This window comes from Mastomys coucha, unplaced genomic scaffold (assembly GCF_008632895.1).
Source record: "Mastomys coucha isolate ucsf_1 unplaced genomic scaffold, UCSF_Mcou_1 pScaffold5, whole genome shotgun sequence".
Taxonomy (NCBI): Eukaryota; Metazoa; Chordata; class Mammalia; order Rodentia; family Muridae; genus Mastomys; species Mastomys coucha.
The window spans coordinates 50,110,630-50,127,331 of NW_022196911.1; the positions used below are offsets into that span (position 1 = coordinate 50,110,630).

Consider the following 16,702-nt stretch of genomic DNA (forward strand, 5'->3'; position numbering starts at 1 on the left):
AAAAAAAAAAAAAAAAAAAAATCTGTTCAAAGATGGCTACACAAGATATTTCAATTAGAATTCTCTTAGGGGATGCTCAGAATGTAAAACTACCTAGATACCTTACACCAAGGTGGTTCTCAACCTTCCCAGTGCTGTGACCCTTTAATACAGCTCCTCATGTAGTAGTGACCTCCAACCATAAAACCATTTTGTTGCTACTTTATAACTGTAATTTTGCTACTGTTATGAATTGTAAGTATCTGGTACACAAGATATCTGATATGTGACCCCCCCAAAGGGGGTCTCAACTCACCTGTTGAGAACCACTGCCCTACACTGAAGAAACACACCACAGAAGAGGATTAGCATGTCCATGTAATTTGAATAGGACATGTCCCCCATAGAGTCACATGTGTTAAATGTACAGTATCCAGGTGGTGGTGCTGTTTGAGAAAGTTTTGGAACTCTAGGCCACTTCCTTACTGGAGGAGAACATTGATGGGGGGTGGGCCTTGAGGCTTAAAAGCCTTGCTTCTTGATTGCTGATGTCATGTGACTATGAGGCCTCTCGTTCCTGCCACCATGATGAACTCTATCCCTGAGAACCCTAAGCTGAAATAAGCCCCTCCTCCTGACAGGAAAGTAACCAAGACAACAGAGAATGAAATACACCCTCACTGAGAAGAACATGAAAATAGAGTTTTATTTTAACAACAAAAAAATTAATTTTCACATTAAGACCTTAGATAAATATGCTTAAAAATAGTAACAGTGCTTAGCTCTACAGCAAACTCAACCCTTTATCCCGCTGGATGTGGTGGCACATGCCTATGTTCCCAGCACTCGGCAGAGTGACTTTGAGTTCAAGGTTGGGCTTCATGTGGAGACCCCACTCAGTAAAAACAATACTGTGTTCCTTTTCCTTGGATTGTGTCTTTTACAGTTTTTCTCTGAGTCAAAATTTCTGGGTGTGGCACTAAGAACTTGATAGGTTGGTGAATTGTCAGTAAAGCTGATCATCTGGGGTTGTCCCCTCAGTGTCCAATGGTGCAAATGGCTCCAGCTGCCACCGGAGAAGTCTCGGATACCCTCGTGAGGACAGAGCAAAGGGAGGACGATAACTACCTGCTTGTTCCCTGCGCCAACTAAGGAAAGGCACTTCTTGGGGTGGTCTGGGTAGCCCAGACTTCCCCATCAGCTTTGTAGGCGCTTCCCTCCCCCTGACTCCCCCATCTCATCCATCCTGGGAGAAGAATGGAGTGCCTCTTGCTCTCTTCTCCACAGAGTCTTTGGAGGGAGCGGTGAGTCTGTGCCTTTACATGGAGGGCCTTTGAGGTGTAGCAGAAGGCAAGGTAAGATGGAGGAGGTGCTGGCCTCAAGGACTCAGATGGTTCAGTGGCTCCTCCGTCTGCTGCCACAGTGGCCGTTCTGTGACTCCTTTTCGAGGTCCTGAAGTAGGTCTTTCCGGAGCTGCCTGTGGTACAGATGGAGCAAGGGTTGCCTGATGGAGCAACTATTACTTGAACCAGCCCGTTCCCCTAGAAAGCCTTCCCTAGGGGGGTCATCATCTCTCTCTCTCCCCAACGTGTTTCCCCCAACTCTAGCACCCTGTCTATATGTGAGGGGTGATTTTCTCTGTTGTTCAAGTGCCAAATCCTCACAGGTTGGAGCTCTGGGTGGCTTCGGGCTGAGTCTCCCTGCCTAGCTGGGTCACCTGGGGTGGCATGGGGTTTTGGTTTCCTCACCAGCAAATGGGGATCTGGAGGAAGATTCCACCAGAAAATATGCCACGTATTCAACAGCCTGTGACACAGGACATCAGCGGTCACTTACAAAGCCTCGGGACCGATTTGTTCCACGCATGCCTGCTTAGGTAGGTTGTTTCCTGTTTCCTGTTTCCTGTTTCTCATGTTGAAAAACTGGGCTTCCTGACTCCCAAGGAAAGAGGAGTCACATTCCCAAGGCAGGTCCTGGGGCTACTTGTCATTCCAGTCCCCAGGCTCTTCCAGGTCCCTCCCAGCTGGAAGTTTTGGCAGAAAGATGGGGGTGGGAGGAAGGCGGATGGCTACCTTGACATGGCCAACCTGTTCCCAGCTTGGAACTGTAGGTCCTCAACCTCCTGCCGCAGGGTGGTGTTTTTCAGTGCTAAGATCAGAGTTTTTTCTTTCTGTAACAAACCAAGGATCTTGGAATGGAGTGGTTCACTCACTCTTAGCATAGTGGGCACCATCACCTCTCCCCTGGGCACTGCTTTATGGAGCAAGAAGCTAACTGGAAACAAGGTCAGAGTTAAGATGGACCATCCACTTGGCTTTTGCAACCGAAGAATGTTAAAAACAAAAAGCCACTGCTGGTAAGATGGCTCAGTCAGGCCTGAAGAGATGGCTCCGTGGCTAAGAATACTGGCTGCTCATGCAGAGGACCCCTGTTTGATTCCTGGCACCCACATGGCTTCTTATAACTGTCGGTAACTCCAGTTCCTTGGATCCAATATCCTCTTTCTGGCCCCCGTGTACATGTGGTGCACAGACATGTGTAGGCAAAACACTCACACACAAAAATAAAAATAAATCTTAAATAATTTTTTAAAAGGGGTTTTTAAAAAGGTGGCCGGGGGCAAATGGGACAAGGGAGCAAAGGGTGTTTCTAGTCATGGTTTACAACCCAAGTACAATCCTAGCAACCAGCATGGTGAAAGGAGAAACCTTATTCCTGCAAGTTGACATCTGACTTCCTCTATGTCTATACCATAGAAAACACCCACCATCCATACAGAATCAATCAACAATCAATCAACCAACCAACCAACCAACCAACCAACCAACCAACCAACCAACCAAAACTCAAGCAAACCAAAGCCACAGTTTGACATGTCCTAAGGGTGAGGCTGCCCTAGGGTTCTGAGACCTCACTTCTGGGTCTTCAAAGGGCCTTAGCTTCCTAGTTCCACCTTTACTAAGGCTAGCTTCCCTGTCTGCCTGGCCTGTGGGCCTCACCTCCTTTCTTAGCCTCTGCCTGCAGTGTGACAGCTGTCAACCCTTCTGAGGAGCCAGGCTGCTGGGGCCCAGTGCTGCCCTAGTTACAGCAGCCTGAGGGCCCAAGAAACGACAGGAAGTCAGGTGACAAAGAGTCATTGCCTGACTCCTGCAGGAGGGGCAGAGCCAAGCTGGCAGGGGTGGGACGAGGGATGGGGGTGGGGGGTAAACTGGAACCGGAAATGCCCAGAAAGCAGCAGCGATGAGCTGCGGGCCCAGCACTGACCAGCATCTCCAGGAGGAACAGCTGTTTCTCAAGCTCATGAATTCGCTCATTCTTCATCTCAATAACGTGGTGCAAACTCTCCAGCTCTTGCTCCCAGAATGGACCAGGGCTTCCATAATCCTAGAGAAGGACACCGAAGGGCCCCATCAATCAGCATGGAGGGACACGAGTCCTCCCTGTTCTCCATCCTCCCAGAAGAGCACTGCATTGGTCTTGTGTGATTTCACGGCCATGCTGCATTTATTTCTCAGATCTCCTCCCAGGGGCACTCTTTGAGGCTGTAGTTTGGCAGGCTGCTGACATGCCACCTTGCGTCAGTTTGGCTAGTTGTCCGTCCCCCCCCCCCCCCCCCCCCCGTTCTCTCTGGACTCATAGAGCTATGTCCTCCACCATCTGTCTGCCTCTCTCAGTGTGAATTGAGGACCCTCTTGTTTCTGGGCTCTTGTGAAGGGAAAATTGTCAGGTTTGAGGCTTGCTCTCTAGGGTTGCCTGCCTAGGGTTCCTCATAGCATCAAGGATAAAGGTCTGCCAGTGTTCTGTACCTACCTGGATGTGGTTTCTATAGAGTCGGCTTAGGATGGACCCGTCCACCTCCTTCATGTTGGCTTGTGTGGCCTCCTGTGGTGAGACATGACTTGCACATGTGTTCTGGGGAAGGGAGCAGGAGGGAGATAGTAAAGAGCCTGGCCTGTCAAGGTGAATCTCACTATACCAGTATGAAACAGGAGGGCTAAGGTTCTTCATTGTGATTCTTGCCTACACCATATACTGCACAGCAGAGCCAGCCGAATCCATTGCATCTAAGGCTTGAAACACTCCAGGACCACCTCTTACTGTGGAGCTTTTAATGGCACCTGTGATGGTTGATACTGACTGATAACTTTACAAGATCTAGAGTCACCAAGAGACAAACCTCTGAGCATGCCTTTGAGACTGTTTCTAGATCAGGTTGACTGGGGTGGGATGGTTTTTAAATCTTTTTTTTTTTTTTAAATCTGAGTGGTACCACACCATGGACCAGGGTCATGCACTGAATTTAGAGGACCGAGCAAGCTGAACACCAGTGTCTGCCACTCTCTGCTTCCTTAACTGTGTGCAACTTGACCAGCTGCCACATCTTCACATAATGGAATGACTCAAACCATAAACCAACATGAACTCTTCCTTCCCGAAGGTGCATCTTGTCAGGTATTTGATCAGAGTAGTGAGAAAAGTTAACGAATATTGATCCCTAAACTCTTGGGATGATATCCTGGTTAGTTAAGACCAATGTCAACCTACACTCAAAGCCTAGCCATGTTGAGCTCTACCTGTCTATGCAGTGGCTCAGTGTCACACCCTACCTCAATCTCAGGGCATGCTCTCTCTGTGCCTTTTCCCCTGACAGAGATCTCCTCAGCCATTCCAACCTCCTCCTATGCCCCCAGGCTCAGTCCCACCCTATGGCACTTGCCTCCCTGTGGTCCTTCTACACCCCTGGCATCCTGGACTTCCTTAGACAACCTGTTTCCTCCCCTTCCTCCATGCTTCTGAGCACATTGCTTGATGCTGCTTAGCACTTTCTTCCTGTGATTCCTCACTGAAGCATCCCATGCATCTTCCAGGCTTAGACCTCATCCCTCTGGGAAGCCTCTCTGAATGCCTGCAGTCCATGCCATCTCCAAGATCCTCCTGACAATCCTCTCTGTTGCTATGGGATAAAACATCCCAACACAAAGCAACGTAGGGGCAAAGAGGATTCATTTCAACTTAAAAATGCCAGGTTACTGTTCATCGTTGTAGGGAAGTCAACGTTCCCACAGGGAGGAACTTTAGACAGCTAGTCACAGCACAACCACAGTAAACAAACAAACCAACTCAGAGAAATTAATGTATACATGGTCGCTTGCTTGCTTGGTTGTACTCAATGTGATCTCCCCGCTCTGGCATAGTTCAGGACCCTCTGAATTCCCTGGGGGTTGCCCACATCAGGCTGGCCTTCCCGGTTAGCTCAATTGAGATAATACCCCACAGGACAATTCAATGTAGACAGTTACTCATTAAGACTTTCTTCCTGGGCTATTCTAGGTGATGTCAAGTTAACAATTAACAAAAAAAGCGGATGGGCTGGGGATGTGGCTCAACACCGCCTTCCCTTCTAGACGATCTTAGTTCAGTTCCCAGCATACACATGATGGCTCACAAGTATCTATATCTCTTTCCAGACAAGACAAGTGGTGCATAGACATACAGACAGACAAAAACATACACATATAATAACACAATAATAAAATTAATTAATTACCACCCCCTCTCCCAAGAAAAACCCAAAGTAGATAACTACCATAGGGAAGGAGGCCAACCTTAATTGCAAGTCAAGGCCCCTTAACCAACTCTCTGGTCACCACATCAAAGGACCAGCATACATGGAAAGCAGGCACTTCAGTCCCTATAATCTAGGCATCATTTTTGGATGCTCTGGGGGTCCACATGACTTCCTTGTCACTTCTCTACTTCCCACACCCAAATGGCCAGGTCCTTCTCACCTGCAATGAGGTTTTGGCCTCTTGGATGCAGTCACTAAGAGCATCTTTCTCCTGTGCATTCGATGTCTTCAGGGCTGTGAAGAAAGGAGAGCTCTATCACTCATTTTCCCCAAAGCCTCTATTGAATACCTTAAAGTATAGAAGGTTCTGATGATCACGCAGGGCCCCACAGGACCCAGGAACTGAGCAATGGTCTTCTTCATCCTTCTCTCTCCCATGCTGGCTCACGAGCTGTGCTGGGTAGAGTTTATTGTCAACTGCATACTGTCCAGAGTCACTTAAGAAGAGGGACCCTCAACTGAGGAATCAGCAGAGTCACATTGGCCGGTGGGTATATCTGTGGAGCACTGACTTCTAATTGGTATGGGAGGGTTCGGCCCACTGTAGTAGGGCAGGTGGCCTGGGCCATGTAAGAAATTAGCTAAGCATTGGGTAAGTGAGAGCAAGTGAGCAGCTCGCAATGGGCATTCTTCCATAGATCCTGTCTCCAGGTTCCCGCCTTGAGTTCCTGCTCTGACTTCTCTCAATGATAGGAGTGTGACCTAGAAGTTTAAGCCAAATCAACCCTTTTCTCTCCAAGCTGCTCCTGGTGAGAATGTTTCATTATACAGAAGGAAAATAGGACCAGAGTCAGAGACATTTATAGGGCTTAACAAATCCCCGGGAAACAGAAACATCTCCCGGAGAGAGTGAGCCCCACCAGAGCAGGAGGGCACTATATCCCTGAAGCTTAGATGCAAGGACCCTGCAGCAGGCTAGGAGACAGGTGTACAGCTGAGGCTGGGTCATGTAGTTACAAAAAGGACAAAGCATTTGTGGCAGGAATCCCCAAAGTCCTGCCTCCTCTTCTTCAAGATGGAGAGACTGTTAGAGGATGACAGCAAGTGGCTCAAAGTCCATCGCCCTCAACGGTGAGGTGGGGCCAAGAAGCTCCACCAGGTTGTTCTGTAAGGGCAGCATCCAGGGGAAAGCGACCGGGTCTTCTCAGAGGGGCAGTGTGGAGTGCTGGAGATCAGCCTATCCCACAGTGGGTCTGGGGAGATTTACCACTCCACTTTCCCACAGATCCTATTGGCACCCAGTCTTTTTTGACTGATCACTCAAAAATAGCCAATCAATGTCCAGGCAGAGAAATGCAACAGGGGTGAGGGGAAGAGGGAGTTAACTATAGTCGAAGGCCAGGGTCATAGAGAGCAGCATCATAGGAGAGAGAGCTCACAGACAGATGTGGTGGCTCGCACCTGTAAACTCAGTAGTTGGAAGGCTGAGATAGGGGGATCACTAGAAGTTCAAAGCTGGCCCAGGTTATAGAGTGAGACCTTGTCTCAAAAAAACCCAAACCAAACCAAAATACACCCCAAACCAACCAACCAACCAACCACCACCACCACCACCACCACCACCACCACCAACAACAACAACAACGACACGAAACTGAGTAGTAACATATATCTTCTTTTCCCAGACTTGGGAGGCTGAGGCAGGAGGTCCTCAGGGAGTCTGAGGCCAGCCTGGTTTACATAGCAAATTCCAGGCCAGCTAAGGTTATTTAGTGAGGTCTGTCTCAAACAATGATAACAACCATCAGCAACAAAAATGTCAAATACATCTTTGTTTGCTTGGGTTAAGTAAGATGTCACTATGATGATCTGAATTTGATACTCAAGACCCATGTGGTAGGAAGAGAGAACTGACTCTCACAAGGAGTCCTCTGACCTCCACACATGTATGCACTCAACTGCACACACACACACACACACACACACACACACACACACAAATAAATAAATAAAATACACTTTATGAAAAAAAAAACAGAAAAAATAGGAAGAAATTCTGACTACTGGTAAGATTGAACTGGCATGCTCCTGGGCTTGATAGTGGGTTACTTGGCATCTATATATTTATTGTATGAAATATTATTAAACCGACACCCACAGATTTTCCCATGTAGATAGAGAAGGTGGATTTTACACAGAAACTGGACAGATGCTGAGCTTGCTGTTTAGTTGCCCTCCAGGGGTTCAAATTCTATTGCCAAAACATTCTGTACCAATGTTACAATGTTTCAAGGTTTTGAAACTTGTTCAGACCTCTGTCCTAGTTACTATGTTTCTGGAAGAAGGATTGAATGCGGAGGGAGAATCAAATCCTCATGAAAAGGATTGCTGTTTTTGTTTTTGTTGTTTTTGTTTTGTTTTGTTTTGTTTGTTTGTTTGTTTTTTCGAGACAGGGTTTCTCTGTATAGCCCTGGCTGTCCTGGAACTCACTCTGTAGACCAGGCTGGTCTCAAACTCAGAAATCCACCTGCTCTGCCTCCCAAGTGCTGGGAATAAGGCATGCACCACCACTGCCCAGCAAAAGGGTTACTTTAAGGACCAAATCTAGATTTCTAGACTTCCAGGAACTACACAAACACACGTGTTATTGTCTAAACTTGCTTTTTTTTTTTTTTTTTTTTTTTTTTTTTTTAAACCAGGCATGGCCTTACACTGTAGTCCATGCTGGCTTCAATTTCCCTGTCATCCTTCTGCTTCTGCCTCCTGAGTACTGGAAGCCTTCATTATAGGAAGCCTTCATTTTTCTAGCTATAGTTGGTAATATGCTTGATACAGTGTTAAATGAAAAACAAACAAACAAACATGAGCTAGAGGGAGGCTCAGAGTCAAGAGCATCTGCTGCTCTTACAGAGGACCAGAGTTCAGTGAGCATAGCTCATAATCTCCTGTAATTCCAACTGCAGGGAATCTGATGCCTTCTTCTGGCCTCTGAAGGTACTGCACACACATGGGTCTACACAAATACACATACATACACAGATATTTTAGAGAACAAGATATAAAATGTATACATGAATGCTGTATGATCATGACAGCTTATAAAGGAAGCAATTTGGAGTCAGGTATGGTGGCTCATGCTTTTAGTTCCAGCACTTTGAAGGCAGTGGCAAATGATTCTCTGTGAGTTCAAGGCTAGCCTGGTCTACAGAGTGACTTCCAGGACTTGTTCAGACCTCTGTCTTAGTTACAATGTTTCCAGTTACTATGTTGCCAGAGCTACATAGCAAGACCCTGTCTTGAAAAAAAACAAAAAAACAAAACCAAAAAATAATAATTCTGGAATTATTATTCTGTGTGTTCATTTTCAAGGTCAACTTTAATGCTGTTAAAACACACACAACTTTACCAAAGTATCTATATAAATGCTTACAGTACATTAAAATATATCAGCCAGTTAGTAGTTAGGGAAATGCAGATCAAAAGTTCAATAAAGCAGGCATGGTGTCACACCCCTGTGACCTCAGTATTCAGGAGGCTGAAGCTAGGCTGGTTGGCTTAGTGATATCCAGTCTCAAAAGCAAACACGTTGGCTGGGTGTGGGATCACATGCCTTTAATTCTAACACTCAGGAGGCTGAGGCAAGAGGATCATTGCAAACTGCAAGTCAGGCTGGGCAATAGTAAGTTCCAGGCCAGCCAGGGTTACACAGAGCGAGATTATGTCTCAAATAATACCAAACGAACAAGAAAACCAGACAGACACCCACAATGAGATGCTAATTTGTGCTCACCACAATGATGACAGATGTAGACAAGTGATACACATTGACAAGGCTGGGAACCACTGGAAACTCCACATCTTACTGGGAAAAGCATGAAGTAGGACAACTGCTATGGAAAAGAGTCTGGGAGTTTCTTTGCAGGTTAAGTATAGAAATGCCATATTTTCCTTCTACATGTAAAGTAAGGTGAAATAAAAATCACCCACTGAAGTAAGTACTTGGGCTAATGGTACCATTCACAGTGGCTGGAGGTAAAGAAATCTTGAATACCCCATGATGAGTAAGTAAAGTATGGTACGTCCATTCAGTGGAGTATTACTCAGTCACAAAAAAGAAATGGAGTCCAGATGTGTGTTGTAACATGGGATCATCTTGTTGGGTGATGTCAGCTAGGCTGTCTAATGTCATTTATATGAGTCTGATGCCATGAAATCAGAGAACAAGTTAGCAGTTGCCAAAGGCTGGTGAGAAGATAAGGAATGACTACTGCTGGGTGTTTCTTTTTGGGGTAAGGAGAATGTTCTTGAACTGAGTGGTAATAATGATTGCATTTATAATGCATTTAGTGGATTGTAAGTGCACTAGATGTCACCAGTGTCACACATACCAATGCTGTAGGTGCGTTTTACCAGTCTGGAAAAATAAGTATACATGAACTTGGTCATTTAAATTTTAAGTTATCTAAAAGCAATTAATGTGACCAAAATCCCTATTTAATTTAAAAAAACAAAACAAACCAATTTGTGTGATTGACTGTCTGCCTGGGGGGGGGGGGGGCTATGTACATAACTGTAATTCCTGTGGAAGCCAGAAGAGAGCCCTCAGAATTGGAGTTACAGGTGGTTGTAAACTTCCAGATGTGGACGCTCAGGTCCTCTGGAAGAAAAGTGTGTGGTCTCAACTGCTGGGCCATTGTTCCAGCCTTTGCTTCATTTTTTTTTGAGACCAGTTTTTGCTGTGTCTCTCAGTTGGCTTTTAACTCACTATGTTGCCCATACTGGCCTCAAACTTAACAGTGGTCCTCTTAACCTTTAGCCCTGTGTGTAATGGGATTACATGGCCATGAGCCATGCCTGACTATCCTAGACATTTTTTTTTATACTTGTGTGTGTATATGGTGAGTGTATTGTGTGCATGTATATGTGTATGGGTGTTGAGCACAGACACATGCAGAGGTCAGAAGCTAACTCGATGCTGACCTTGTGTGCCATTGCATACAGTAGGTGAGTTGGCCAATGAGATTCTGGGGATTCTCCTGTCTCCATCTCCCATCTCAACATATGAGAGCAGAATAGACACACTCTGTGGTACTTCTTTACATGGGTTCTGGGGATGTGAACTCAGGTCCTCCCACTTGAATCACATGCATTTTGTCGACTGAACCATCTCTGCAGTCTCATCTTAAGCCATAATTTTTAGGCATCATCATTGTATGGACGGAAGGTTGTTGTACGGGTTTTCTAGATCCTGACTCTCTCCCTCTTTGAGACATGGTTTGGAGTAGCCCAGACTGATCTCCACTTTGTATGTAACATAGATTTGCCATGCATTCCTGACTCTCCTGTTACTGTCATCTCCCAGCTGCCGGGATTATAGATGTGTGCTGGTATGCCCCACCTAAGGTGGGTAGACTTCCCGAAGATGCTTTTAAAAGGAAAGAAAAATGGGTGTGGCGGGGAGGATGCTCAAATAAAAGCAAAGCAAAGCATGGTGACAGAATGTTAAAGCCACACCCCAAGGAAAATCCCATCACCCCTCTGAATCCCAGAGGCCCATGTGGAGGCGCCTAGGGCCTCTCCAGTTCTCACCTTGCCCAACTTCCTCATGCCTTCCTTCTAGGATCCTTCCCTCTTTGTCCAGGGTCTCCAGGAGTTCTGTCTGTACCTCTTCCACCTAGAGTGAAGAATAGGTCAGGCTTGAGATTGGATGGGTTAAAGCACACACACTCTCAACAGCCCACTACATACAGCCTGGGGCTACTTGGAACTGGGTGACTAGCACCCCACCTCCTCTATGACTGATGGGGAGGATGGTGAGGTAGGGATGAAGCCCTCTGAGCCACAGCAAGCCTCAGAGATCCTGTCATCCTTAGGCTCAGATAAGCTGCCAGAAGACTACCTAGGTAGAAAGGTCTTAGGAGTCCCTTTATTGCTGATGTTCCTTCCGCAGGGCAGGACTGGCCTCTTCTGGTCTACAAGAAGCACCAACACCTCTCCCCCTCCCCCTTTTCATGATGCTTTCAAGTTCTAAAGGCTACAGGTCATTTCTGCCTCTTGCTCTAAGTCCTTGATCTGGGGTCCCGTGAGTCAGGTCCCTGACATGCCCACAGAGACCAGAGAATAACAGCAGTCCCCATCTCTCTAGGCTGACAACTTGCAGCCAGTCTCACTGTCTCACACCTGAGATGTGTGGCAGACCCACTGCACTCTGAGGGTAAGATTCAGACGGCAGAGTCTATCAACAGCTGTCCCTGGAGAGCTTGTATGCCCTTTCCCCTCAGATGCTGGTGCTGGGTCATACAAAAGAGTCCACAGTTAAAGATTCTGCAGGCCGGGAGTGGGACCAGCAACATCAGGCCAGTTGTGTCATCAAACCACACTACAGCCCCACAGATGTGTACATCTGACTCACCCTCGCAGAAGTGGGCTTCTGGTAAGTTCATCTAAGCAAGCACCATTTTGATGCATTCAAGGGGGCTCCTGGAGGAGATGAGTTCCTGTCTGAGGCAACACCCTCCTTGTCTACAGTTCCCTGAAGCTTGTCTGCCTAAACCAACAGAGCCCAACAGATATTCTTTTAAAAGAATCTTCATGGCCAGGCGGTGGTGGCGCCCTCCTTTAATCCCAGCACTTGGGAGGCAGAGGCAGGTGGATTTCTGAGTTCGAGGACAGCCTGGCCTACACAGTGAGTTCCAGGACAGCCGGGGCTATACAGAGAAACCCTGTCTCAAAAAACCAAAAAAAAAAAAAAAAAAAAAAAAGAATCTTCATGGGACTGGAGAGATGGCTCAGTGGCTAAGATTCCTCCCTGCTCTTCTAGAGGACCTGAGTTCTATTCCCAACAAAACCCTGGTAGCTCACATCCTCCTGCATCTCCATTGTAGATACTCTCTTCTGGGCCTCTACAGACAGCTGTGCCTGCATGAACATGAAAATAAATCTTAAAATTGTCTTTGGTGTGTACAGGTTGTATGGAGGTCAGAGGTGTCAGCCCTCACCCATCACCTGGTTTGAGACAGGGTCTTATCTCTGCTGCATCCTCCAGGCTAGCTGGCCTACAATATTCCAGAATTTTCTTTTGTCTCTGCCTCCCATCTCACTATTGGAGTGTGGAATTACAGATGTATGCCACCAAGTCTGTCTTTACATGGGTTCTGAACTCAGGTCCTCATGTTTGCATGGCAGATGCCTACCATTGAGTCATCTCCCCAGCCCCTTAAACTTTAAAATATTATTTACTGGGCTATAAAGATGGTTTGGTGGGTCAAGGCTCCCGCCACTAAACCTGACAACTTGAGTTTGATCCCTGGGACCCACACAATGGAAGGAGAGGCCTGACTCTTGCAGGTTATGGTCTGATTTCCACATGTGCAGCGCAGCATGCACGTACTCCTTCCCGCACACAAATAAAATGTCATTAAAATGAAGTTACTTTAATTTATTTGTGTGCATGCGTGGGCCTGTGAGTGTACCTATGTGTAGGTCAAGCATCAGCCTGTGGAATCGGTTTTCTTCTCTTATCTGTTGACCTCTGGGAATCGAACTCGGGTCTGTAGCATTGGGAGCAGAACCTTCACATGCTGTGCATTCTCATTGGCTCCCACTACTCTTTTAAAAAGCCACCCTGGGACCCCGGAGAGATGGCTAAGTGGCTAAGAGCACTGAATGCTTTTCCAGAGAACCTGGGTTCAATTTGTAGCATCCACTTGACAATTCTGGGGGATTGGATGCCCTCTTCTGGGCACCCATAAGCATGAGAGCATTTTCCCCACCCACAACACCCCAGATGAAAACAACAAAAAACCCATTTATTTTAAGCTACCCACTTAAAGCCAGACATGTAATCTCAGTACTGGGGCGGTAGAAACAGAAGGGCCAGAAATTCAAGGCCAACTTTGGAAACACAGTGAACTAAGGCCAGCCTAGGGTACATGAGACCCTCTCAAAGCAACAAAAACAAACAGAAGCCACCCAATGTAATGAAGCAAGCAGTTTCAAATTATGCAAATTCATTTGCAGAGATTCAAAACTTCAGAACTTTGAAGACTGATCCTGAGTATATTTCCTATGTACAGTTAAAGACAGCCAACCGGTCGGCTAGATAATGTAGAGAAAAACCACTCATACACCTGCCTAAGCTTTTCCCTACTGCTTCCACAGCAAGGGAGGAAACTGAGGCAGAAGGTGGGTAGGGCTAGAGAATGAGCTGGGAACGGGGAACAAGAAATGCTGGGCCTGGCTGCTTGAGTTGGCTTTAATCTGAATTTCCTGTACCACTTCCCTCATGATCCGTGACCTTGACCCATGACTAACACAGCCTAGTCATTGCATGAAACTTCTTGTGTGCTTTATTTCTAGATAATTTTTCAAGCCTTTGTCAGTGCATAAAGGCCTCTGATCTCATATGTGTTATCTATTCTGGACTTAAAAAGCCCTCTAAACATCTCCCAGCATGCCAGACAAGTGTTTTACCAGTGAGCTACACCCCAAAAGTGTTTCGTAAAATCACTTGACACTTTATTTAGCAACTATGGGCGTGTGTGTCTCTCTCGCACGTGTGTGAAGGCCAGAGGTCAGCCTGTGGGAACCAGTTCTCTCCCTCCACGATGTGAGTTCTAGGGATTGAACTCAGGTCATCAAGTGCCTTGTACCCAGACTGCTTGTTTTTATTTATTTGTGTGTGTGTGTGTGTGTGTGTGTGTGTGTGTGTGTGTGTGTGTACCACACGCATATGGGTACTTCTGGGGGCCAGAAGAAGGTATTTTAACCCCAGAAGCTGGAGTTACTGGAATTACTGACAGGTGCTGGGTGGTAAATCATCTCTGTAGCCATCATGCATTTTTTAAAAAGAGATATGGTCTCATTAGATGCTGGAAAGGTCTTTGATAAAATCCAACATCCTTTCATGATTTCTTGGAGAAATCAGGGATACAAAGGACATACCTAAACATAATAAAGGCAATATACAGCAAGCCAATAGCCAACATCAAATTAAATGGAGAGAAACTCAGAGCAATTCTACTAAAATCAGGGACCAGACAAAGCTGTCCACTCTCTCCCTATCTATTTCATATAGTACCTGAAGTTCTAGCTAGAGCAATAAGACAACGAAAGGAGATCAGGGGGATACAAATTGGAAAGGAAGAAGTCAAAGTATTGCTTTTGCAGATGATATGATATACATAATTGACCCCAAAAATCCTGCCAGGGAACTCTTAGCTGATAAACACCTTCATTGAAGTGGCTGGATACAAGATTAACTGACAACAACAACAACAGCAACAACATCAGTAGCCTTCCTATATACAAAAGACAAACAGGCTGAGAAAGAAATCAGGGCAACAACACCCTTCACAATAGCCACAAATAATATAAAATAATCTTGGTGTAACTCTAACCAAGCAATGGAAAGACCTGTATGACAAGAACTTCACGTTTTTGAAGAAAGAAATTGGAGAAGGTATCAGAAGTTAGAAAGATCTCCCACGCTCATGGATAAGTAGGATTAACATAGTAAATGGCCATGCTACCAAAAGTAATCCACAGATTCAATGCAATCCCCATCAAAATTTTAACACAATTCCTTACAGACTTTGAAAAAACAATACTCAACTTCATATGGAAAAACAGAAAACCCAGGATAGCTAAAACAATTCTGTATACTAAAAGAACTTCTGAAGGTATTACCACTCCTGATTTCAAGTTGTACTGCAGAGCAATAGTAATAAAACCAGCATGGTATTGGCCTAAAAGCAGACAAGTTGATCAATGGAATCGAAAACCCAGGGGTAAATTTAGATACCTGTAGACACCTAATTTTTGACAAAGAAGCCAAAATTATACAATGGAAGAAGAAAGCATCTTCAACAAATGGTACTGGTCTAACTGGATGTCTGCATGTAGAAGAATGCAAATCTATCACCCTGCACGAAACTCAAGTCCAAGTAGATCAAAGACCTCAACCATAAAACCAGAGACACTGAACCTGAAAGAAGAAAAAGTGAGGAATAGCCTTGAATCTATTGGCTCAGGAGACAACTTCCCGAACAGAACACCAACAGCAGAGGCACTAAGATCAACAATTAATAAATGTGACCTCTGGGACTGGAGAGATGGCTCAGTGGTTAAGAGCACCGACTGCTCTTCTTCTGAAGGTCCCGAGTTCAAATCTCAGCAACCACATGGTGGCTCACAACCATCCGTAATGAGATCTGACGCCCTCTCCTGGAGCGTCTGAAGACATCTACAGTATACTTACATATAATAAATAAATAAATCTTTTAAAAAAATAAATGTGACTTCATGAAACTGAAAAGCTTCTGTAAGGCAAAGGACACCATCAATAGCAATGTGCACCCTACAGAATGTGAAAAGATCTCCACCAACCTCACATCCAGCTGAGGGCTAATTTTCCAATATATAAAGACTTCAAGAAACTAGACAGCAACAAACCAAACAATTCAATTAAAAATTAGGGTACAGATCTAAACAGAGAATTCTCAACAGAGGAATTCTAAGTGGTTGAGAAGCACTTCAAGAAATGTTCAACATCCTTAGCCATCAGGGAAATGCAAATCAAACTGACCCTGAGATTCCATCTTACATCTGTCAGAATAGCTAAGATCAGAACTACAAGTGACAGCTCATGCTGGCAAGGATGTGGAGCAAGGGGAACACTTCTTCATCGCTGGTGGAAGTATAAACTTGTACACTCACTTTGGAAATCAATATGGTGGTTCTTCAGAAAATTGAGAATCAATTTACCTCACGATGCAGCTATACCATCCTTGAGCATATACCTAAAGGACACTTTATCCTACCACAAGAATACTTGCTTAACTATGTTCATAGCAGCTATATTCATAAAAGCCGGAAACTGGAAACAATCTAGAAGTCCTTCAACTGAAGAATAGATAAAATGTGGTACATTTATACAATGGAGTATTATCAGCTGTTGAAAAAAAAACAAAAACAACATCATCATGAAATTTGTAGGCAAAGGGATGGAACTAGGAAAAAAATCATCCAGACTCAGAAAGACAAACATGGTATGTACTCACTGATAAGTGGATATTAGCTGTAAAGGATGAATATACTTACAATCTACAGACCCAGAGGGATTAAGTTACAAGGAGGACTCTCGGCGGGGGGGGG

At 45.4% G+C, this 16,702-nt stretch overlaps 1 protein-coding gene across 3 annotated transcripts in view; it reads right to left on the reverse strand.

Moving 5' to 3' along the window:
• Nucleotides 1-660: 660 nt before the first annotated feature.
• Ccdc69 (coiled-coil domain containing 69) overlaps nt 661-16,702 on the reverse strand; it is a 33,718-nt gene continuing 17,676 nt past the window's right edge. Inside the window, exons 2-7 of one of the 3 annotated variants that reach the window (XM_031355075.1) lie at nt 11,138-11,222; nt 5,769-5,842; nt 3,790-3,861; nt 3,244-3,363; nt 2,052-2,149; nt 661-1,456 (exon numbers count right to left, since the gene is read on the reverse strand). In XM_031355075.1, the coding sequence (XP_031210935.1) occupies nt 1,375-1,456; nt 2,052-2,149; nt 3,244-3,363; nt 3,790-3,861; nt 5,769-5,842; nt 11,138-11,222 (531 nt within the window). In that variant the 3' untranslated portion in view covers nt 661-1,374. Of the gene's footprint in view, nt 1,457-2,051; nt 2,150-3,243; nt 3,364-3,789; nt 3,892-5,768; nt 5,843-11,137; nt 11,223-16,702 lie in introns of all 3 variants that reach the window. The other 2 variants (XM_031355074.1, XM_031355076.1) reach the window with 2 other exon arrangements.